The sequence below is a fragment of the Bacillus rossius genome, chromosome 15 (genome assembly GCF_032445375.1).
Source record: "Bacillus rossius redtenbacheri isolate Brsri chromosome 15, Brsri_v3, whole genome shotgun sequence".
Taxonomy (NCBI): Eukaryota; Metazoa; Arthropoda; class Insecta; order Phasmatodea; family Bacillidae; genus Bacillus; species Bacillus rossius.
The window spans coordinates 45720908-45746963 of record NC_086342.1 but is presented as its reverse complement, the minus strand read 5'-3'; the positions used below and the strand labels follow the sequence as shown (position 1 = coordinate 45746963).

At 41.6% G+C, this 26056-nt stretch overlaps 1 protein-coding gene across 2 annotated transcripts in view; it reads right to left on the bottom strand.

Annotated features, from left to right (window-relative positions):
* The window catches only part of LOC134539566 (putative helicase MOV-10), a 202329-nt gene that overhangs the window by 34357 nt on the left and 141916 nt on the right, over positions 1–26056 (bottom strand). For both annotated transcript variants that reach the window (XM_063381717.1, XM_063381718.1), the window contains exons 8-10: positions 18234–18423; positions 10450–10595; positions 1990–2160 (exon numbers count right to left, since the gene is read on the bottom strand). In XM_063381717.1, coding sequence (XP_063237787.1) covers positions 1990–2160; positions 10450–10595; positions 18234–18423 — 507 coding nt within the window. The remainder of the gene's footprint in view (positions 1–1989; positions 2161–10449; positions 10596–18233; positions 18424–26056) is intronic.

Here is a 26056-nt window from a genome sequence, read left to right as displayed (position 1 = left end):
TAAAACTATAAAACATCAGCTTGTGTTCCACACCAATCATCTTCTTGACGTGATAACGTCTTATAAATCGATGAACGCCGGCTGCACGCACGAAAAATTGTCACATTCCGCCTGAGCCGAGCGTGCAAGAACCGGCCAACCACCGTGCGAGAAAATATTCTATAATATCAAACAGGTTAAGGCGGGCTTTTTAACTAATTGTTCGTGATTATATTTAAACAAATCATTTACTTTAAATTTGCAAAAACTGTAAATAACATTTTAAAATTAAAAATTATGAAATTTTTCATAAATGTATTCTTCTGACGTTATCACGTAAAATTATCGTCCGTAAACTGACTTTACAGACAACCCTCTTTTTTTCACTAAAGGATGGTTTGAAAGCTTGATAAATTCTCTAAAAACTTTTTTTTTTAAGACATTTGAGAACTGCAGAAGTTCATGGAAACAGATTTTTTTAAATTTAATTCACTAATTTTTTCAAATCTAGGATGAAAGGCATAAACAGTCAAATAGGTACTTACTTTTTATGCTAAAATGTTTATTACACCAAGTTCCATAATTTTTCTAAAAGTTACATTTTGATCAACCAAATTGTTTCTTTCTGGACATTTCTGTGTCAAAGAAGACACCAGAATTGTTTATATTAAAAAAAGTTTAGTTCCCTGGGACAAATTTCAATCCTAAAGTACAAAAGACAACTGTACATTGTATGACATGTTAACTGTCACCTGTAACATGCTACAATTATGTGCTTTCCTCATGCACAGGTAAAGGATTCAACTCCTGAAGGCCTAAATGTGGTCGAAAATTGGGAGTAATTTCTGTTGTTTGTAATTTTTTTTCTCTCTTTGTCTCTCTTAATATCTGTATTATTGTTATCGCACAGATGTTTAAATGTGTTATGTTTTAGTACAAAGGTGGCTATAAGTGTGAATACAGTGTCACAAATCTCCAGGACAGTTCATAGCCAATAGCGCAATGCCCTCGGGATCCTGTGTGGGTAGAGTGATGTGACAACTACACGATGCTCACTGCTAGTGCTCCGCCTTCGACTCGGTTGGCTGCGTCCATCCTCCCGGCCAATGTGCAGCGCTCGCTAGCTACGCACCGTTCGCTAGCAGAGCATATAGTCTTTAACAGTCCCGTCCCTTTAAGACAATCAAAATGAGGCCGGGTCCTGTTCGGGTTACCATATTTTCGGATTAGCCGAACAACTGCGTGTAGAAAATAATCCTACAAGAATTTAATCATCACTTAACACAGCCTCGTTAACGCTCTATAAAAAAGCACCAAATCACAAAACATACTGACAATAGGGTCAACATAAAAAAAAAATATATATTTTTTTTAAATCATTACGATTTGCCAGATTTTAGAATCTGGCCCTAACGGTTTCCTGATGGGGCAGGCTCGACGAGCGACGAGGTCTGGCCAGCCGGCAGAATGCGTGCAGGTGAATCAGGCAGTGTTTATGCTTGTACTTAATTCTGGCGAGATTCACTGCGATTCTAACTAGGATCGTAACTACGAGGAGGGAGAGGGGGAGTTGTCCGACCATTTCACTGCTGCATCCAGTAACAGAAGAAATCAGTGCAATGAACGCCCCTAAGTGACTTGCTGCACATGCTCTGCACATGCTTTTCTCCTCCTAAAACTAATCACTAAATGTTCATTTTCACAAATTAACACTCTAAAACACAAAGATAAAATTATTGAACATACTAAATGTAAAGCTCCAGATTTTAAAAGTGAATAAAATAAATAAATAAATTTAATTTAGTAATCATACACTACAGAGATATCTTGAAGGGATTTTTGAAGAAAACAAAATATTTTACTGAGTATTTGCACACCATTCGGGATGGCACCAGATGGATGGCAGCCTCAAATCTCTGGCACAGTCTAGAATGACAGCTTAACATCAAACACATAGTGAACATTCAACACGAAGGACAGCAACAGCACTACGGTATGAACTGCACCCACCTTATGGGCACTACTGGCTCCGTCAGCCCCACACGTTGTCTGGGCAACATGAAGCTCTCTCCGTTACCACTTTTAAGGATGCTCAGTGCTCGGTGCTCCACTTGCAGAGGGTAGCGATTGTACTTGAACTGGACATGTAGTTTCATCCCTTCCACATACAAACTGCAAAAACTGAAGAGAGAAAAATATTTACATTTTAAACAGTGACACACACACACACGTGCACACACATTCACACACATTCACACACGCACACGCATATGTTAGGAGTAGTAGCAAATCAGGTTACTTGCGCTCCACACTTTCTAAATAAGTTTATTAAGGTTTATTATTTATTTTTGTACAAAGAAGTTAAGACTTGGTTTGGTACAGTTAAAATAACAGCTATTGATTATTTTTTGATTTGAGGGGTATTCGTACATTTACAGCATGATTTTTATGAACATAGCTTACATTTATTTAATATATTTTTTTTTTAATATTTCTGATAGTTTGTTTACTTTATTGAGAAAAAGTTTTAAAAAATTTTTTTTTGTTGGTTAAGATTTTGTGTGTTCACAGTTTTCTTTTTTATATAATTTGTGATGGTTTTTGTCAGAGGACGGGCTGATGTGATAATTATTTTGCCAGTCACTTAGAAGTTGGAACGAGAGTTCTGTTAAGCTTGGGAAAGACTCGTGATTTAGTAAAGTGCTGTCGCTATGTGCCAGTGATTCGCTGGTATTACACTGTGTAATTTTGTGATTGGTTGAAAATTAGGTCCAATGAGCACACTTGTTCTTGGGGAAGGAGGGCGGCCATGGTTGTTAGTCGATGTGTGGTCATGGTACCGAACAGTTAAGGTCAGACGAAGGCTCTAAATTAAATAATAATATAGAGAGTTGAACTAAATTTCATTACTGCTGTCCACGCTGTGCCGATTTATAAAAATTTTCAAATTTTTTTTATTTAGAATTCATTTAATGCATACCTAGGTGTTAGGCATGCATCATGCCTTTAAAATTCATTTTTAATATCATTCCAAGGACACAGACCTTAGCTTGTACCATTAGTTTGTGTGTATCCATAGTATATAATTATCAGTAATTAATTTTTTTTTTTAATTTCTGTACCATTTTAAAGTGAATGGTGAATGGCTTTCTTGAAGCAACAAAACCTTGTTAAGATGTGTTGTGGATAAGCTGGAACAGTGGTGTGGTCTGAAAATGGCGGCCATTGTGAGTTCTGGATTTTCGTGAAGTATTGATGAAAAGCAGGGAAAATCAGTTTGTGTCAAGTGTTGTGTATTGTGGGCCGCGGGGCAGGTTGGCGGCAATGTTGTTGTTGTTGTAATTAGTAATGGATAGAGACATGCATATTTCGCGATTGCGATAAAACGAATTTTTACGCGAATTTGAGTACATTTTTAAGAATAACGCGAATTTCTCACATTTTGGATAATAACGCGAAATCCTTGAATTTTCGGCGAACAGTCAGAACATTTTCCTCATTCTAACACGGCAATTCAATTTGTAAATACAGTAACAAACGTGAAACAACAAAAAACCAAAGATAACTACCCACACAGTGTATTTTATAACATGAAAAGTTGCTTTTATTTCTAAACATGTAACAATTTAAGCCTAGGCGTGTAAAAGTCCGAGTAATTACAGCAGGAGACAATCTAAAATGTACTAGGGAAAAACGTAAACTCACGAATATAGAAACGTAACGGAAATGTCGGAAATATTACGTGGCTGATCGTAACATTGTAAGTGCTGATACTGTATTTATGTCACAACTTAGCCGAAATACTGGTACGAGACATGAACTTCACAAGATAAAATGAGTGGAATCTTGGTAACTGTTTTATACATATTATATAATTTCGGAAGTATTATACTGTTGACGCATATTTTTTAAACTAACCATTTATTTGTGGGGATCGTAAATAATTAATTATTGGTATCAAGACATCAAGATGAACGTAAACTTGAACATGTCACGGCAGCGAGTAAGCGGGTGCGTATACCAATAAACTGGTATTAGAACTGGACAAAACTGGTACACGGGAGGTGGAGCTTATATTTTTTTCCGCTAAGCTCGCTTCTATTGGCTGGCTGCTGATGGAAGGTCACGAGTCTGGGCGGAGCATTGAATGAGTTATACTGCGCATGCGCAGCTCAGAGAACAGACGCCGCAGGCCACACTGTAACAACAGATGATCGAGTACAATGACCTTTCTCCGCGCAAGGCGCGCAATTGACGGTAAATTTTCATCAATTTGCGCCCCTTTTTTATTTATTTTTACTGTGTAATGTAGCCCGTTCTGAACGCTGCAGGATGCGACTGTATTTTAATTAACTTTAACGTATTTCTTACTTTTCCCTTTATTTACACTTTCCCGCTTTTTACACTTTTTTACTTTGTCCCCATGAAAAGTGCAAATAAGGGGTTTTGCTGTATTTTGATATTCGGCTCGCCTGGACAGTCGATTATCACGGTGTTTACAGCAGGTTGTTTCTCGAAGCGTTGTTTTCTTATATAGTCTTTAGCGTTGTTTGTCCATTGCGTCCATTTTTATTAACCAAATACCAAATTTAAAATGCAAACACGGTGACGATTCGTAACATTCTGTTGTGCGCAAGTTAAAGTTTAACGGGTCGAATTTTGTTACAGATAGTTTTCAACGTCTGTGAAATAAATTAAAGGTGTACAATTTAAAGGTCGGCTAAAACATTAGGCCTATTAAAATGCCTAAAGTGCCGGTAACTGCAAAACAGCGAGCCTCTGAATTTTCTCAACACGGACTTTATGCTAGTGATTCAACCACACTTTTTTGTCGTCACTGTAATGTCACCGTCTCTTGGGATAGGAAAGACTCATGTGAAAAACATGTAGGCAGTGAAAAACACAAGAAGCGTCTCTCTTCATTGCAAGGCTCATCTAGTGCGCCTGAACGCCAGTTGTCAATATCTTCAGCGTTTCAGACAGCAAAAAATAATGTCCAAAAAGACAAAAAGTTGGAATTTATAAAGGAAACAGCAGAGACCTTTATAAAGGCAAATATACCCCTTGAAAAGCTTGATGATCCTAATATCAGGGCATGGCTGAACAAATACATCGAAGGTGCTGGAGACATGCCACTTGCGAGAACAGTCCGTGAGAAATATGTAGGGGACATAGCCAAATGCAGAATTGAAGATGCCAAAACTGCATTAAAGGACAAAAAAATTGACATACTGTGCGACGAAACAACAGATAAAATGGGTAGGTGTGTATTTGTTGTTTTATTTAGAATTCTGAATCTTCAACAGGATAAACCAGAAATATTTGTTGCAGGAGTTCACTTTCTTGAAGCTGCTAATGCCACAAACTGTGTGAGGGCAATTTTAGATTCACTCAAAATGTACAATGTACAGTATGGTGATGTGCTCTCAGTAGTAACCGATGCTGCTCGTTATATGACCAAGGCTGTTAGTACTCTCGAAGTAATCCTTGGAGACCAGTTAACGCATGTCCAGTGCTGGGCACATAAGTTAAATCTTGTTGGCAATGTCTGGGTGAAAGAGTTGCCTGAGTTGAACAATGCTATGAGCAAAATAAAAAATGTGTTCAACAACACCAGGAAAAGAAGGCACCTGTATGCTAGCTTTCTTGAAGAAAAGCATGGAGAGAAACGTCCATTGTTCCCACTTCCTGTTGTTACTAGATGGAATTCCTGGTTCAACAGCGTTTTTTATGTAGCAGACTACATACATGACATTGTTGATTTCTGCAAAACAGATGAACTAAAGGCAACACAAAATTCAGGGGTTGAGTTTCTGTGTTCACTCACAGAAAATGACATTTCTCTCATTCTTTGTCAAGCTGTCTTTGTGAAAGAGCATGCCAAGAGCCTTGTAGAGCTAATACAGAAACTTGAAGGTTCTTTGTATCCAACTGCCCATTCACTATATGGGGACTTGCAAGGTATAAAAAAAAAATTTGAAAACATCACTCGTGGCATTTATTTTGAGGCAACCAGTAGAGCTTTGTCTAACATGCCCCCCGCTAAAGCTGCTGAAGCTAAAGTGTCCATCACAAGAACAGCAACACAAGCCCTTTCCAAACTGAACTCTCTCATGACAACTGACCCAAGTAGAAAGAGATTTGAAGCAATTCAAATTTTTAGTCAGGAAAGTTTGTTGCTTGCTAAATTAAACCCAGAAATGGTGCAGAAACTGAAAACTGTCCATAGTCTCTACTCCATAAGCACTGAAGAATTAACAGCTGGTTTTGGTCAGCTTCAGGACATTGTTACAAAACAAATGGAAACAGACAATTCAGTGGACGTAGTGAAGTCATTGAATGTAGTAAAGCTGTCACAGCCATTGTTTGCTTCCAGCTGCCTTGAAGCCATCTGGATGCCTTCTGCAAACGTTGACTGTGAACGATTTTTGTCCTCATATAACACAGTCTTAACAGACCGCAGGACAAATTTAAGTGAGGCTAATTTGTGTATCATGGCTACTTTTGCTTTCGAGAGCTAAAGTTTGAGGATTTTGTTCCATGTGTTTATGTCACTATTTTAGAGACTTCATATTTATTCTTGCTGGTTTAGGTACTAAAATATTTTCAATTACTGTATGTAAAAAGTGATGTGTAAATTCGATTGTAAATTACTGCTGCTAGTGCAACTGTACAATGCAAGAATGTGTCCAAAATTTCAAGGTATGCTTAGCTTAATTTTTTAAATTTATAGTGCTAAAACTATTTAAAAAATAACACCGCTTTTGATGTATGATAACACCACTTTTAAGGGTAAATAACAATGAATTTTGCTATAAAATAAACCCCAAAACTGCATGTCTCTAGTAATGGAGGTTTGCGTGCACAAGTTGTAGAGAAATATATGGACTGATAAGTAACTAATTGTATGCAACGGGATGAAATAAATAGTACACAAAAGTGGCGACGAGGATGGGATCCATTCGTGCATGTGTTGCCGGCCGGTGGCGTGAATGGTAATACAGTAAACAGTAAACACCGATGGTGCGTTTTAGCTCATTTGGAGAGTTTGTGCCAGGGAAAGATGCCTGGAAGACGTATGCAGAACGGTGGTACTATTACCTGGTGGCCAACAAGGTCACCGACAAAGAAGAGCAGAAGGCTATATTTTTCACGGTGTGTGGCACAGAACTTTATAACCTGGTTTCGTCACTGGTGTCTCCAAAGGCTACGAGCGAGGTGGCGATATCCGAGATTTTGGACTTGCTGTCGACACATTTCGAACCTAGACCGAGTGAGGTTGTGGAGTCTTTCAAGTTTCACAAGCGAGACCAACAAGAAGGTGAAAATATTGCCGAGTATGTAGCGGCTTTGCGGCGGCTGGCGGCACACTGCAATTTTACCGACCTCGAAAGGATGCTACGCGATCTGCTAGTGTGCGGGGTTCACGATAAAACGGTGCAACATGCAATGTTATCTAAGGACAAGCTCACGTTCAAGGCGGCAGTGGACTTGGCGGTAGTGGCAGAGACGGCAAGTCAGAATTTACGTGATATCCGGGGAGCAGTGGGGAGTGAACTGGTTGGTGCAATGGGTGGTATCAAAATAGACAAACAGACGCCGGGAGACAAAACGTTTGTCAAGACACCAACTAGGAGTAATCAATCAGAAAGGCAGCCGTCATGTTGGAGATGTGCTGGGTCTCATAACCCCCACACATGTAGGCATCGGGGCACTGTGTGTAATTTTTGCTCCAAGAAAGGGCATTTAGAAAGGTCATGTATAGCGAAAAGAAATAGCCAGCAGGGTAAAGCGCAAACAAGAGGAAGGGGCAGCCGAGAGAGTGCCCATTACAGGGTAACTGGAGACAAGCAGTCATCGGATGAAGACACCGCAACATACAGCTTATAAAATGTTAACAGTAACCCCTTGAAAAGCCGCCCACCGATCAAAGTGGACGTGTGGTTAGATGGGCGTCAGTTGGAGATGGAAGTCGACACGGGGGCTGGCCACACTATTATTAGCAGTGATACATACAAACAGTTGTGGCCAGAGCAACCGGAGCTACAAGCGGCAAATATGGTACTGCATACTTGGTCGCAAGAACGGTTGGGAGTTTTGGGATATATGAATGTACAAGTGCAAATGAAAACAGCATCAGCTAGGTTGACCCTGTTGGTGGCAAAGGGGGAAGGTCCAAGCTTGCTAGGGCATAGCTGGTTGGAGCCTTTAGGAATTAGCGTAGAGGGGATCCAATATATTCATCAGGAACGAGTTACAAAAGTGATCCAGGAATACCCAGGGGTATTTGGAGATCTGGAGCTAGGACGTTATACCGGACCACCAGTGACCATAGAGCTTGAGGTAGGGGCGAAGACAATATTTCGTAAAAGCCGGCCAGTGGGATTTGCGTTGGCAGAGAAGGTCAGTGAAGAGATTGACCGGTTGGTGGAACGAGGGGTACTGGAACCCGTGACGTATTCAACATGGGCTACGCCTTTAGTGCCGGTACGGAAAACAAATGGATCAGTTCGACTCTGTGCGGCGACTACAAATGTACCGTCAATACAGTATGCAAGAAAAATTACCACCACCTTCCGACCACAAACGAGGCATTCTCGAACCTGGCAGGTGGGAGATTTTTCACAAAGTTAGACCTAGCTGAAGCATATTTGCAAGTTTCAGTGGATGAGGTGACGGCAGAACTTCTCACGGTGAACACGATGAAAGGATTGTTCAAGGTCAAACGGTTGCATTTTGGAGTATGTGCTGCCCCGGCGATATTTCAGCGGTTAATGGTAACCTTATTGTCCAGGATACAAGGGGTAGTGGTTCTCTTGGATGACATATTGATTACAGAAGCAACAGAAGAGCAACATTGGGTACGGGTGCATCAAGTGCTAAGAAAAATTGAGGAAGTCGGTTTACGTCTTAACAAATCAAAATGCATGTTTGCAGCCACAGCAGTGAAGTTCTTGGGGTACATGGTGGACAGTCAAGGGATACACCCCACAAGCGAGAAAGTGCGAGCAATACATGGGGCCCCAAAACCGACAACAAGGAAGGAGCTACAGTCTTTTTTGGGGCTGTTAAATTTTTATGAGCGGTTTCTACCACAGAAAGCAGCCCTCTTGGAGCCCCTACACAGATTGCTCGATCAGGGGAAGGAATGGGAGTGGACACAAGCCCATCAACAGGCATTTGAGGCTGCAAAGAAACTTCTGCAGTCAGACGTGGTACTCACCCACTATGATGCCACAAAGCACATTATTCTAACCTGCGATGCCTCCTAACACGGCCTGGGGGCGGTGCTGGCCCATGAGACAGAAGAGGGAGAAGCACCAATAGCGTATGGATCTCGTACCCTGCATAAACTGGAGAGGAACTACGCACAGATTGCTAGTAACATAATCTTCACATAGTTTGTACGTAAATTAATGGACTTCCTAATAGTGTATACATAATAGGTATTTTTTAATTTATCAATTTAGCAATTTAGCAGTGTCGGCATACAGATTAAATCCACAAACTTCCTTTCGTTCTTAATCAGTTTTCCGCTTTGGAACCGAACAAAAAAACTATATCTGATTACACATTTCTGCAAGCATTCCTGTACCCAACCACAAATCAATTTGCAATACCTTTTCGCTTTTTAGAACCATCCATATTGCTAATCGTTTTGAACAGTTTCCCTTGAAGACTGGCGACACACAGTCCCGCAGTCAAGTTACCACGTTCACCGCCAGAGTAACGTGCACGGTGCCTGTAATCTTATTTAATGTGAGATGATGAGCTCGATGAAGAAGCACACAGAACGAGTTGTTGGCTCACTGACAATTCCTACTTGTGGCACGGTGGGTGGAGGACAGCCTATCAGCACACTTCGAGCTACGCTTATTTCTTTCAAATCAGCAGTCGAGGGAAAGTAGTATGTCTGCGCCTATGCCGGGGCGGCCACATGGTTCTTTCAGAGAGAGATCCTACGATTTATCACTTCCTAAGCAATCATCATTTAGTGAGCGGGCTCTTTCACTTCTCCAATACATAGTTTGTTATAAAAAAAAACATAGGACATGTCTCAATAACCACAGTATTCTGGAAGTAACCTTATTATGGTCATTTGAAAGTTAGTATTCAGTAATTTTAATCAAAAGCATTTCTACACAATAACTTGAAACTGGGTCATGTTACGATATTATATGTATTACTTTTTGTGAAAGTCTACTAATTCATCTAAAATCTATTCCATGCAACTTTGTGTCAGATTTGTGTGGAAATAGAGGTTAATGCATGTATAGTAGATGAAATTAATAAAAATAATTTTTTTAGCAAAGGTAAACTAGAATATTTTGCTTCAAAGATTATTTTATAGCAGTTATCAAAAAGTAGTAATATAACATGCTAGGCTTAATCTGAACCAAAAGCTCCTTGTGGAAAGGGGGAATGCGACAAGCCTGAACTCGTGACGAAAGGTGCCACAAAGTGTCTCACCTGTCGTGGAAGCCAAGGTGCACCTCCGTCTCACGAATGTTGTGGACTCGTCCCTCGTACTGAACCTTTTTAGCGTCGCCTTCCAACACAACCATGATGCTGTCTCCTTTCAGTACCGACGGCCTCTTTTCAGCCAATCCCGGCACCTATGCAAGACAGACCACATGGGTAACACTTCAGCACGTACGTACTCATAAAAAAAATATTCCAGTTGGAATGTTACATTACTCAGGCATACAGAGAAGAGAGCAAAATGGAATCTCTTAGATCAAGTCTGTTGGTAACTACAGTATTGACGTCGTCCGGGCCTGCGGCCCCTTGAGCCCGATATGACACCGCCCAACCACCATCTCTATTCAAACCTCCCGCTCGTGCGTGCGTGTGTGCGTGTGTTTCCAGCCCGGCAAGAGGGCGCTTAGATGCAGTGCGCCGCACCCCTAAGTATGCTAATTAATATTGTAACCCTTTTTCTTTTATTCTTTTGCCCCCAGTGTCTTGTTGCAGTTTAATCATGTGTTTCTCCAATTTAAATAGTACGTTAATTATAAAACTATAGACGTTGCCCGGGCGGACCCGAATAGGCACGGACTTGGACGAGGGTAGAAATGTTTTATAATAATTCTCAATAACTACGTAAACATTAATGTACTTTAAATTGCCAGTAATTTTTATATATTTATTAATGTAATCTATGATTTACTTAACTTTCGCCGGGGCACGGAATCGCAGAGTGTGTAACGGTCATTGTGTTCGGCGCGAAGGGCGCCATGTTGCCACCTGCAAACCATGATCTCATCCCAGTCTCCTTCTACAGCCGGCCGAGAGCGGACGTCTCTGTCGACACCCCGAGGACATCACCATTGAGTCACTGAGTAATAATTCCATAGTTTAATTTATTCGAATCTCTTTCTTTCATCCTCGGGGCCTCTCTCGGTCGGAGAGACTGTTTAAATATTTAATATTAACTCCTCGGAGTTTTTAGTATCATCATCGTAATACGTAACGACTTGGGGCGGCCACATGCGTGGTTCGCCTCTTCACCTAAGCCGATTCGCGCCTCGGGCGTTTTCTTAGTTATACCAGTGAAGGAACGTGTACGGAAATAAATCGTGAGTACAATAAACCAATTAACTGTGTTACGTGTCTTTGTTTTCGGGGGACCACGTGGGACCCCAACCTGGTCGGCGGCGTGTGGGACGCCCTGAGAACCCACTGCGTGTTAGAAGCGTGCCCGACGCTGAGAGCGGGCTTAGGTATGTTCGAGAGCAGCGCATTTAATATCTAGAGGGCCAAGTATCTCGCCGCACACGGGCCACGTAACGCCCTGGGTTAGAGTCTCTCGCCGGGTCCACGTGCCCACTCACGTGGTGGCGCCCACTATTTAGTACCGATAATTTCTCCATAACACCGTACGCCCTCAAATGGCACCCAAGAGCGTGTGGCGAGATATTCAACGTGTCGTGAATACCAGGTCCACACGAGTTAGCGCGTGTTAGGCGGTTGTGCACCGGAGCGCGAGAGATAACGGAACCGAGCGGCCACGTGACCAGCCGAGCGCGCGCGCTTCCGAGAACTCGCAGCGAGCAGCCAGGTGGCTGCATTCCTGGCAACAACAACACACTCCGAGCGCAGTAAGTTACCGCAGTACTGATGTGGATTCGTGAGTAGTTCGTGAGAATGTGGACGTGAGGACTGTTCGTGTGAAGAGTACCACGTGGGTAAATATGTACGCAGACAAATGTATCGGGTGTTACATCCCCTGCCCGAGTTGGGATTTGCATGGCAGGACCGCCGCCGGATACGAGTGTGGCTACTGTACGGAATACCGCATACACGGCGTGACGAAATGTGGAGCTAGGTCGTGTCCCGGAGGTAGTAGCGAGGGATACCGCTGCCAGGAATGTGCCGACCTGTGGCATCGTGGCTGTATCGGCGAGCGTGAAAGGACCATACTGCGCAAGTTTTTCACCTTCACGTGCGCACGATGCACCGCCTACCTAGCCACCCAGGCGCAGTACGAGGCAGAGACGCCGGAAAATTCTCCACGACACGCCTCGACGCTTCCCGAAACGCCGACGCCAACCACGCCGACGCCGCTCACGCCGACACCGACTCCGATCACGCCGACGCCGCTCACGCCGAAGCCAACCACGCCGAAAACGCCGACATATCACGTGTCAAGGACGCCGCCCGTTGCCGGAACGTCACCGCAGCGCCAAGCCGACTCCTCACGCACGACGCCGACACCAGCACCACGAAGGTACGTCCTGACGTCACCCGCACCGTCACGTGTTACGCTACCGACGCCTACCGCCCTGACGAAGACGCCCGTCGTCCCGACGCCGACGCCCGTCGTCCCGACGCCGACGCCCGCCGTGCCGACGCCGAAACTCATCGACTTGACGTCTCCCGACACAAGTCCGATGACGCAATCACCTGCACGACCACGTTTCGTCGACCCGACGCCACTTATCCCGACACCGACGCTCGCCGTCTCGACGCCGACAATTCCGCTCCCGCCACCTCCTGTCCTGGAGCCGCCAACCCCGGCACCTCTCGTCGACCTGACGTCTCCCGACGCTGGTCCAAACGCATCATCGCCAGCAAGACCTCGTTTCGCCGACCTGACGCCACTCATCCCGACTATGATGACGCTTGACTCGCCGAAGCCAACCGGGCGACGCACGACGACGACCGTCCCGCCGCAGTCTGCCACGCCGTCCAGCACCCGCCTCGTGTCGGAGACACCTCCCGACGCCGGAATGACCTCGCCACCGCACCGAACCGCCGCCCCGACGCCACCAAGGTCATTTCCGGCGAAACCTGCCTCGTCTCCGTCACACGACTCGCCACGGACGCCACCAGACTCGACGCCGACGCTTCGTGTCACCTTGTCGCCACCACCTGGCTTCGACGTCATCATGCCGTCGTCACCGCCACCCGAGTGCGCAGTCGCAAACGGGACACTTTGCGACACGATGCCCAGGGCCATGACGCCGAGACGCCTGAGCGCTGCCCCGCCGCCTGGGTTCGCTCCTCTGTGCCCGCCCGGATTCGCCCCTCTGTGCCCGCCTGGCTTCGAGGCACAGCCGGTTGTACCTGCCCGAGTGAGACAGACGCGCGCGACGCCGACGCTGACGCCGCCTACATGCCCACCTGACGCGATGCCAGGAACGACCGAGACGCCACGACGCCCGATTCCGACGCCGATCGCCGCAGTACCGGAACACCGGTCAAGTGCCCTGCCGCCCGAGACGCCACCAAAATGTCGCAAGTTGGCAACATTGGGACGCCGCCCCGTGAAGAGTCGCCTGAGCTCCCTGCATCCGCCTGTCGCGATGCAGGTCGACGCCACGACGCCTGGACGCCCGACCGTCCCACCACCGAACGTGACCACCACCCGGACTTCGACACCTGTCACCCGTCTGCCCGTCTGTCACGACGGGCCGCGAAGCGCCCGCCTGTCGGCGAGGCTGAGCCCGGCCGTGCCGAGCGCCGCCCGCGCTTGCTGCCCGCCTGCCACGAGCCGCCTGACCTTGGTCGCCGCCGCCCCTGCCGGCCGGCGCCCTGGCCACCGCCACGCTGTCACACGCAGCAGCCGCAGCAGCCGCAGCAGCCGCAGCAGCCGCAGCAGCCGCAGCAGCCGCCGCAGCCGCAGCTGACGCAGATTTGGGGCTCGGGACAACTGGTGGGTCACCACCCACAAGGTTAGTCAGCCAGCGCCCATTCTGCCCGTGTGTATCGTCCTCCATAGTGTAAATATTGCTCACCCGCCATCATGTAAACATTGTCCGCCCGTCATGTCAACATTGCCACCTGCCCGCACAAACGTACCTAAACATCAACATTTCCACGTGGGAGTGCGCGACATAAACAGTACAGGCAACGCCCCCCAACCATCTGTCAAACGGCGCTGTCATATCGGCCTACTTTCGGAGGGGGCAATTGACGTCGTCCGGGCCTGCGGCCCCTTGAGCCCGATATGACACCGCCCAACCACCATCTCTATTCAAACCTCCCGCTCGTGCGTGCGTGTGTGCGTGTGTTTCCAGCCCGGCAAGAGGGCGCTTAGATGCAGTGCGCCGCACCCCTAAGTATGCTAATTAATATTGTAACCCTTTTTCTTTTATTCTTTTGCCCCCAGTGTCTTGTTGCAGTTTAATCATGTGTTTCTCCAATTTAAATAGTACGTTAATTATAAAACTATAGACGTTGCCCGGGCGGACCCGAATAGGCACGGACTTGGACGAGGGTAGAAATGTTTTATAATAATTCTCAATAACTACGTAAACATTAATGTACTTTAAATTGCCAGTAATTTTTATATATTTATTAATGTAATCTATGATTTACTTAACTTTCGCCGGGGCACGGAATCGCAGAGTGTGTAACGGTCATTGTGTTCGGTGCGAAGGGCGCCATGTTGCCACCTGCAAACCATGATCTCATCCTAGTCTCCTTCTACAGCCGGCCGAGAGCGGACGTCTCTGTCGACACCCCGAGGACATCACCGTTGAGTCACTGAGTAATAATTCCATAGTTTAATTTATTCGAATCTCTTTCTTTCATCCTCGGGGCCTCTCTCGGACGGAGAGACTGTTTAAATATTTAATATTAACTCCTCAGAGTTTTTAGTATCATCATCGTAATACGTAACGACTTGGGGCGGCCACATGCGTGGTTCGCCTCTTCACCTAAGCCGATTCGCGCCTCGGGCGTTTTCTTAGTTATACCAGTGAAGGAACGTGTACGGAAATAAATCGTGAGTACAATAAACCAATTAACTGTGTTACGTGTCTTTGTTTTCGGGGGACCACGTGGGACCCCAACCTGGTCGGCGGCGTGTGGGTCTCCATAACACCGTACGCCCTCAGTATAACACCTTCTGCACAATATTCAAGGGTGTCTTAAAATGTTGTAAAATGTGCGAAAATGTACAAGTTCTTTTTTGCATAGAGAAATGTGATATTATAATACCTGAACATACCATACTCTGATATATGAGTGTCTGAAGCATATATAAAAACAATAATTATGTAATAATAAAGTCCCATATTTACATTCTATTATGTGTACATACTTTAATTAATTAGCAATTCATAGTATCTGACAGAGGATGCAAGAATGCATTTTACTTTCTTTCAAAAACCACCACTTCAGCTGCATTTTCTTCAATGATTTCGGAATTTTTTTCCATTGTGTTCAGAGTTGAAACAGGAACGCATAACCTCTCGGCGAGTGAAACACAAGTACCTTTGTGTTCATTCACACACTTAAAAATGTTTAGTTTTTCATCGATTGAAGACGTTTTCCATATTTTACGACATACAGCCATTTCAATATAATACGTAAACAATAAAAATTAATTTAATTACTCACAGTAGAAGACAAAATTTTACACTTATCTACATTTTAACCCGTTACTGACCATGTTATTTGACGTTGACAAAGATGAATACCGTAAATATAAATTGTGCATAGTACTGTCCGTGTAAGTTACTGATGGACAGTTGTCAGGTTTTCTACAAACAGTAGCACTAGCGCCGTGTGCTAACATTTTCTCAAAGTTTGCCATTATTAGGCCAGTGAAGCCAACTTTTGTAGCGTAGTCGAATGCACACCGGCTTATGGTGCGAGGAGTTCTGGGTTCAAGTCCCCAGCAAAGTATGAGTGTAAAGTTAGAATGCAGTTATTTGATTGCTAACAATATGATAAACAGATTCTCCCCTCTTCTACACACTTGACCACTTGCCGTTGGCAAGAGCTGTGAGCCAATAAATTATTAAAAAAAAAAAAAAAAAAAAAAAAAAATCTTGGCAGCCTAACAATATTGTTTTTAATAGAAGAGCACATTGAAAAATCCAGGAGCTACAGCGCTAGTGTTCCCAACAACAATTTGGATTTGGTGTTTCACACGAGTTATCTTCATGTGAACGCTCATGACAAACACGGGAATAATGAATTTACGTACCTTCAGCATTAACAAATATCATAAATTGCGAGAAGCAGATTATAAGCAAGATGTCATCAATGGAGTTTACTGCATTGTGTCAAACGAGGTTAAATTGGGACCAAAATAAAATGGTGCAAATAATGCATAATCTGGTTCTACTATACTTGTTAACTTACACTGGGCTCATGGACTTGCCAGTGCAAGGAAATTTTTTTTATTTTTGATTGTTTGAAGCACAGTATGTAGATACAAGCAAGCACCGAATCCGAGATGGGTGAATAAAACCAGTGACCTACGCACCGTGTGACAAGTCACAATCGTGCCAAACTCAAGACAATGAATGTTCCTTGCACAAACACAAACACTTGAAGAATATCTGAACGACTGTTGCAGGTAGTGGGGTACAAAATTCTGTTAATCGTTATGTCATTATTTGAAGACTGTTACTCTTTGAATTTGAATAAAATAGTTCAACTGATCCTTTAAATTTATTCTCTTATGACAAAAAACACTGAGATGGCACAACCTCTCGACCCATCCCGCAGACGACAGATGAAACAAAGCACGTTACAAAGCTTACAGAAAAATTCACTTAGCTGGGGACTTCCCGGAAATGCTGCTTTCCTATTGGCTACACACATTTATAGTTACCATACACCGATTTCCATCTCGGGGCTTACCCTGGTTCTCTCACACATCTCTGTCTCTTTATAACCTAAGACACAATTCTGGGATGCCCCAGTCAGATAAGTCTCCCCACAGTCCTGGAGCACATCAGTCTCTCTTACACAGGAGGCGATAAATTACAGTCTCACAGTGTGTTGCGAAGCGGCTTCCTCTGACACAACTATGCAACACATACGTAAAAATTATAATTATAGAAAACCATTTAAATGAAACAAAACATTGAAGTTCGTGTTGATATACATAATAAACTAACCAGCCAAGAAAAACCAGTGAAAAAATTAGTTTACAGACTTTTCTCAAAAAGGAAAAATTAAGATCACCATTAATTATCAGAATATTACAACTACTACTAAAATACAAATGTGAAAACCTAGGTCACTATGGCCTTGAACCACACAGTCAGCTGATCATCCAACCTTACTGGAAGAATATTCAGTCTTGAAATGCTTTGCGAGGTCTTGCAATGTCACAGCCGAGACGTCCCGAGGCTTGAAGCCTGCTGGTTCACTCGACCCAGCAGATACTGGACACTGTGGCATGTCTGATCCACACACGACCTACTGTGCAGCCTTCCTGGCCAGCACGCTGCGTCTACTACTCCCCACCCCTCCCCTGCGTGCAGTCGCAGCCCAAGTCAACTCCCCTCAATGTTCGTACGCGACTATGACATCTGCAATACTGTACGTCCGTCCAAAAAGGAATCAGAATTAACTCTGACAGAAAAACTTAATTTTCAGCACGCAAGCAAACACGCACGCACACACACACTATATTTTTTCTCCAAAATATACATTATATACATAATTATATAATAATAAGTTTAAATTTTAAATCCGCTTAATTTATTTCGGGAAAATGAATATTTGCACACAAAATTCTCACTACAACATTTTTACTACAAGCAGATTTGATAAAAGTTTGCCAAAACAAAAAAAATCTAACACCATAGAGCAAACCTGTCCAAAAATTAACTCAAGGTAATGGAAAATGAAACTAAAAAGAATTTTTGTAATACATTCTATAACAAGACTACTAGCTGTTATAAAGACAACATCCATCAGCTCGGATAACAAGAACATACAAAAATGTGCAAAGACATTTTCCGGACAGTGGGTCGGTGTGAAGTGGCAACAGCAATACTTACATCTAACGCGAGGAGTGGAGACCCTTTAACTTTCTTGAGGACTTTCCCGTCACAGTCGTAGTTCCTGATGTCGATGTCCATCTGGTGCTCTTCGATGTGCAGAAGGGTGGAGTACAAGCTGCAGTACGTCTCCGGTCGCGGGACACACCTCGCGACCGTCTCTGCCTGTTCGTCCAGTCCGAGGAGATCCCTGAGGCACACGCTTTGTTGCAATCCCCCCAGCACACAAGTCATTCAAGCCCTTTACCTTCACTTTCACTTTCACCGCAGTAACTATCGGCTGAGCGAAAATTGTTGAAAACAATACATTTTATTATTTATGACTTGGTATACCCTCTTTTATCGCATAATCGTCGCACCCATTTTTTGGGCTTAAAAATTTGGATAAAAAAACATCTTGCGTAAACTTCGCATGATGTTTTTGGTTCCGCTATAAGATTCCGAGCGCTTTGTGTGGTTATTTTTTCCATATAAAACTTATGTATTTTAAAATATAAATCTAATATTTATTCGGACATTACCTCTTACTTATTTAATTAACGGAAATATGTAGATGTCTGATGTGTTAATTTTCTTTTAAAAACGTTTTTAAACTTTATAACTTTTCGTCTGCGTCGCCGCGGTGTACCGCTTACAAAAATGTTGCCAGCGCTCGTTACAATCATTAATGTTTGGTTATGTTGCTTCCCGCATAGAGCGCGCAAACGTAGTCGAATATCGATATCTCGCCGAATCCATTCAGTGCACGCTCTCTGTTGAGTGTCGAGTTAACTACATCTGATAGCCCGCACTCTTTCGTGGTGTGTATACGGCAATAGTTACGCGTTCGTTCGGCTTGCATTTGGATCACAGATTTTATTTTTCTATTTGAATTTGAAAGGTTTTTGTTGCATGACTTATTAATTTAAATTGTTTGTCGTGCTTTTATACTTCACATTTTAAATAAACGTACATACTTTCCATGAATTGGCTTTTGATTTTATGAATAACCTTATCTAACAAAAAAACTTTTTCCGCATAATTGTCGCACCCCAACTTTTCAAACTTGATTTTAGAATAAAAAGATTCGACGATTATGCGAGAAAACGCGGAACATGATTATTGTAATATATGGTTCTAACATTTATATTAGTTTGTGTTAATGTTTGTCATGTTGGTACAGGAAGTGTTTTTTTTATTATTATGGTTAAGTCGGTTGTATCCTTACAAAACCATGTTTTGTGTTGTCTTTCTCGGCTATTAAGAGTCGGTAATAAAAGTGATGTGTGCTATAAAATAGTTTTACATTTATTTACATGTATATCTGATCACAAATACCATGCCTTCTAACGAAAATAACCATGAGTCCACTGGTTTTCATAGTACTCAATTCTTCAAACTTTCAAAGTCCTATCCTTCAAACAGACTTCTAAAAGAACTAATTAAACAAGCTGAACATCTAGTTTTCTAGCTAGAAACACATAAAATCAAATTTCGCTCACCTAAACTGCAAAATAATTAAATGAAAAGTATTATTTAATCCTAACATTTCAAGAGCCCTAAGTCTACGTTATAAATATGGTTGTTATTTGACTTAAGAAAAAAATGTTAATTATGTACATAATGGACCTGTTGTATGCCGGCAATAATTAAGCTCTAATCATACTTGCAAGATTCGGTTGTTTGTTTTTCCCTGAGCTTAAACTAGCAAATGGTTGCTTAATCATGTACATTGGCTTGAAAACATTTAGCCAAAATAAAACCTACATGGAATTCAGATACAAACTTATGCATACATAACAGGGCCAAAGAACAATGAATGAATCAATCAAACAATTGATCTATGAATAAATAATTGTTTCAATTGAATGAATAAAATTAATCAATTAATGAATTAATCAATGTATAAATGGAATGAATAAATTGAATTAACCTCTCATTGTCATTAAGGTCATTAGAAATAAAGAGGGTCGATGTTAAGAGAATATAACATTCAAGTAATGAATGGTTTGAAGGAGGAGGGGGGGGGGGGGTAGACGGGAGTACCGCAAGAAAAAACAACAGTTGAGGGCAACATCTGCTCATTCCTCACTTTTGAATATCCTTTTCATTGACTTGACCCCACCAGGAAACAAATTTGAATACCTTGGTGGGAGACTGCTTTTCATAATACCTCTAAAAGCACAAAAAATAAATAAAAGATGTGCCACTTTATCAACCAGGTCGCACAAAAAATTATGTTTACAAGTATTTTATACGAAAATTTTAACTTTCTACTGACAACGGGGTACACGGGCGTAAGCTGGTTGAAGTGTTTATATCAAGGTTGAAGGATATCTCAGTGTGATCATGGGAGACACGACCCCGGCAGGGCATAATGTTGACATCGACCGCGGTTACACCCTCCGTAAGTCCGATGCGGCTCGCTCCGCTTCAGGCCCCTCTCTGCTCTCGCCCGCACCCTCTGTTTCGAACCTCCCGCCAGCGAGTGTGTGTGTTTGTAGTCCGCCCCGCATGAGGCACCTTTAGAGCCAGTGCCACATACCCCCAATCGCCTAATTTCATTAATTTTACTTTTTTCTTTACATCTTTATTTCAGTCCCTTAAGTGCAACTATGTTTGCAAGTAACATGCAAGGACGGAGCAGTGCCAAGCGCCAACTTAAGAGGCCGTGTCAGTAAATGTTTATTTCCAATATTCTGCTCTAGAAGTTCTCTCTTTTAACAGTGAGATTTAGTGGCTTTTTCAACCGAAGGAACTGTAGCCGCAGCGCGTGATAAAGCTACTATACCCTTATCACAGGATTAGTGGGAAGGTTGACAGCTCGAGTTTACTCGACGAAAAATGTATCTGGTTCCTCGACAATCTGAGAGGAACACAATCTGACCGGCGGCTCACTAGGAAATTGCGGATGCAGGGATTCAGAATCAAGAAACCTCACTTATACAACTATGGCATGAGTCGAATCTAAAAATTTTAATACTTTAAACGTATCGGAATACAATTAATCTTCAAACATGTGGTAATTATTCTTTATCTGGATGTAATAGTCCGTGATAAATAATGTTAGTTGACATTAAAAAGTATACGAAATTCATCATGTAACGTTTTAAAAGGATAATAACATAAATGCATATGCTTAGATATTGCATGTGCATCACACACAATCTAAATACAATCTCACTTAAGTCAGACTACCTAATTTTTTACAATGCACCATCATACAGTTTAACAGAGGTAGGTGAACCTATTATCGACGTTGTTTCAAAGAATTTAAATTTACAAATATTATACTATTTATCTTAATACGATATGTAGCCTACCTTTATGAATACGAACTTACAAAAAAATTATTGAATTTATCACATTACACTTTAACATTACACAAGACTAAAACACTAACAAAACTTAATTTTATACATTGCTGTAGCATATTAGAAGACGAAATAACTCACAAGACTAACATTAAGAGGGCTGCATTACAAATTTACTTTACAGAGAAGAAAATATCCTTTCAAGATATTTCATTACCTCATTCATTACATAATACTGCCGTTGATGTGATCGTAGATATAAAGTATTTAAAAAATATATTCCATTATGTTTATGTAAATATTTTGAAAACGTTATTGCTTAAAGATGCTCATTATTTAAATAATAACGAATCTTTTACTTTTATGTACTGAACAAACAAAATACTTATAAGTTAATAAGAATAAGCTTAGTTGAGTAACATCTTCAATTTGTATTGAATTCAATGTACATATCGAAAATCATGTACAATGAATGCAACAGATTGAATTCAATAAATATTTGATCTTGTGAAACGGCCATAATATTGATGTAGATTAGGGACCGGAAAAATTCGCGGTTTCGACGGCCTTCAGGATAGACTGCACATTCCCCTGTACACTCGGGCAAATAACGGCAGCAGTGGCGTAGCGTGGGTGGGGCGGAGGGGGCGGCCCGCCCCAGGCGGCAGCCCGCGGGGGCGGGTCGCCGGTGAAGCGGGTTGAGATCTGATCTATGATTCATTCATTACATGTGTCAGACACACTATAATGTTCCATTTTTATCTAGAATTTTGCGCACCAACTATTTTTTAATATTTATTTAAAAGAAAAACTGCGAAATCACTGACAGAGCTCTTTATAACGTTTGTTTGTTTACATACGAACGGCAACATCGCATCACGCCGCGCCGCCCGGCGCGCGCGAGCCGAGTTGAGCGGCACAACTTATTGTGTTAATTACTCATACAAAATCTTTTGTTTCACGCGTCGGCCCGTGTCGATGCCTCTCTTTCGCACTCATTGAATTTAGTACTACGCATTGTACTGTAAAGTTTGACCTTAACCCAGGGCAAACCAAACAACTTCCGCAAACCGGGACACAGTAAAACTCATATATTGCCCCGTACCGCGAGCGCAGGTAAACCCAAAAAAATATTAAAACCCAAACTAATAGCAGGCTTAAAAAATACTAATAAGGTTGCGAACAGTGAGAGGAGGCAGCAAGTTAAAAAGACACAAAATTTATATGACAACATTTTATATATATATATATATATATATATATATATCATAAAATCGTTTCATCACAAATCGGTGCATCCATCATAAAATACATACCCTATTACTACTTATAAAAATAGCTATATAATAATACTAAAAAAATACTTTAACAATTCCCCCGAAAAATTATAATTTGATCATATACTTCGGAGCTCCGAAAATTAAATATAATTACCAAAAAGGCGTTAAAAATATATAAGAACATAACTCCGATAGACTATCAAACTTGACTATATTGTCGATTGAACAACAAGAATTGGCTGCTAATATTGATTTTGACAAAGTTATTTCTGACTTCGCTGCTCATAAGGCCCGTAGAATCCGCTTGTAAAACCGCTCATCCTATTTTAACTTCAATAAAAGGTACCTCATTACATGTGAAATTTAATTTTAATTAAGCACCTATAGAATGGGGGCGGCAAAATGGGTTTCCCGCCCCAGGCGCCGAGATGGCACGCTACGCCACTGAACGGCAGTTCATTTGCTGCTGACTTGTTAGTCGTCTCAGCTTGTTTGTCTGTGATTCGATCCTTCTTTGGTTGGTGTTTTATAATTGGTTGAGATTCGTCCAGATGAACAGTAAGCCAATAGCAAAATCATCTAAAAGGTATATGTATTTGACTTCTAGCCTATCGCCGAATGAATCCGCGAATTTTTCCGGTCTCTATTAATTATAGATGCTCACATGCATCGTGAGAGTCCGTATAAAGCCTATTACAATTCTATAAGTATACATTAAAATGCTTTTAAAATATACATGTGTAATATAATTAAAACTTGTTTAAGTAAGATCATCACAAAAAAAATGAAAATCCTTCAACAGTAAGTGATGTTTTATAAGATTTTAACAAAACACACTTACAATAAGAGAATACTAATCATACCACATAATTCAACACAAAATATACATTCCAGTAGGCGCTACGTAAAAACAACTTCTATTTTTATGCTGATAACTCTGCATTGTTTTATATATATCATTATTTTTAACTTTTAATATTCTCTACACATTAACTGAAATTACTTATTTACAGAGTCTTAGCTAATGTTGGTCTGTACCACATACAGTACGTACGATATCTCTACGCAAAACACATACAGTTCATTATTAGTAATATCAATTATATTTCATGAACATAATGAAATTAGTATAGGCCCTAGGTTGTTCACTGTTAATTGAGTACTTCTGAAGTATTTTCATTGTGAGTTAACATACATACCAAATGCCATTCTTCCAGTAAAGTTACAAAGAAGACAAGAAGATAATATAAATATGTATGTAGTACCATATTTTAAACCCCTATTAAATGAATAATAACTCAATCTCTATTCTGGACTATTAAGTAATAATTTTTATTAATGTTATTTATAACTTAAATAAAATGACAACTAACAAATTAGTAAAAAAATATAATTACGTGCGATATAGTGTGACATTTGTACTTGGACGGCAAACGAATATAATAAAATGTCTATGACAATGTTAACTTTACTCATTATTATGGAAAGAAACAAAATGGGCAGATAAGCATATTCTACGCTGACATTTAAAAATGCTCAATTTAAAATGAACATTCCAAGAAAATTTATTTTGTATCACCACAAAAAATCAAACTGCGGCGTCATTTTCCCGATGACAAACAAAAAAGTTGTATGGTCGCGAATAATACATTCGTATGGCGTCACATCAGCGGAATATTCCCTTGGCATAAATGTGTGAATTCTGTGGCACTAATGGAGAAGTAAACCTTCGCTCGAACACAAAAACAAATGAACGAACAGCTTTTTTTTTTTTTTTGATAAGATGTTGTAACCCTTCTTCCTCCTTAATTGGAAGAGGGGTTGCGTCCCCGACTCACTCTGGGCGCGAAGGGAAAAAATAAATATTAAAACCAGGCATAAAAAGCTAAACAATATAAATTCCCCACACCACTGCCCAGGGGTCAGGCCAAAAAATTTAAAGGATATAATAGTAGAGTAACCATTAAACAAACAAGAGGCAAGACTTTGGACGTATGTTATTAAAAAATAGAAATTTGCAAAAATAATTTTTACTATACATAACCATACAAGCTTAGTTACAAAAGCTGACGTTAATAATGGCAGCATCTTATCCCCATTTGCGATACTAACAATAACCTTTAAAAAATCGTAAAAATATAAATACTGATAACAACAAGTATAAAAATATATAAGGGCGTGAGGCGTGGCCACTATAAAATATCAAAATTTACTGACTGCCCTAATACCAAAAATCAAACAAGACAATCAATACAAATATATAAAAAATCTACAAAAATAATACTGAAGTACAAACAAATTATTTAAATAAAGTTCTTAAACTCTCAATCAACGGTTTAGTCTTTCTTCAGATGTTCGTTGCTAAAGACTTGCCAAAAAAACAAAGTTAATATCCTAGGCGTGCGCTGGCTTCCTGACCTTCCTCACCAACTCCAGAGTCTAATGCCACGCCGGGCCATAGGTACGAATTCACAAAGGCGTGAACGATGACCAAAAAAAAATTATCTTATTTTTTTTTTTTAAGGGAAATGTAGCAAAAACTCTTCACGTAACATAACTATGTTACCACCGAAGTTTTTATCATATACTTCAAACAAAGTCTTACTTCTTTATTAACTTGCCAATGATTTCATAAAAACGTAGAATGGCCGCACCAACCAACATCAGGCTGCGCATGTAGTCCAATACCGATCACATACTTTTAATAATACTGCACAAGCTGATATATTAGCTAAATGCAACTTTAAGTATGCCAATTCCGAAGACAAACTCTCAAAAACAAATTGCAAAATGTTCGTTTCTTCCAAACTTATACTTTTATTACAACTACAGGCAAACGGGCGACCTTATTAAAAAATCCCACACTGGAACAACGTGTGAAACAAATGGGCCTCTTCACCAAACAGGCTAATAAAAGTTCCGTCCAAATAAAATTTAGTATGGGAAAATACACAGTTCACTAGGTTTGCCAAAAACCAGTGCAGCACCACGAGGGTAAAAATCAAAATCGCGGCCTCTCTTTACCTTGATTTCTTCTGTACCACAGGGCAATCCATTTGCCCTGTCACCCATCGTGGAGCCTCCAACCCAATACTCTTCGTCGCCCGTTGCCGTCCGGCACACCAGTCCGCGCCGTCACATGGCTCTGTCCTCGACGGTCGCTCGGCACGCACCCCCCGGCCCAGCTGATTTTTTCTTCCCGGCAAGCCGAATGTCTGACGTCATCAGCCAACCGCCGGGCGCTCACCAA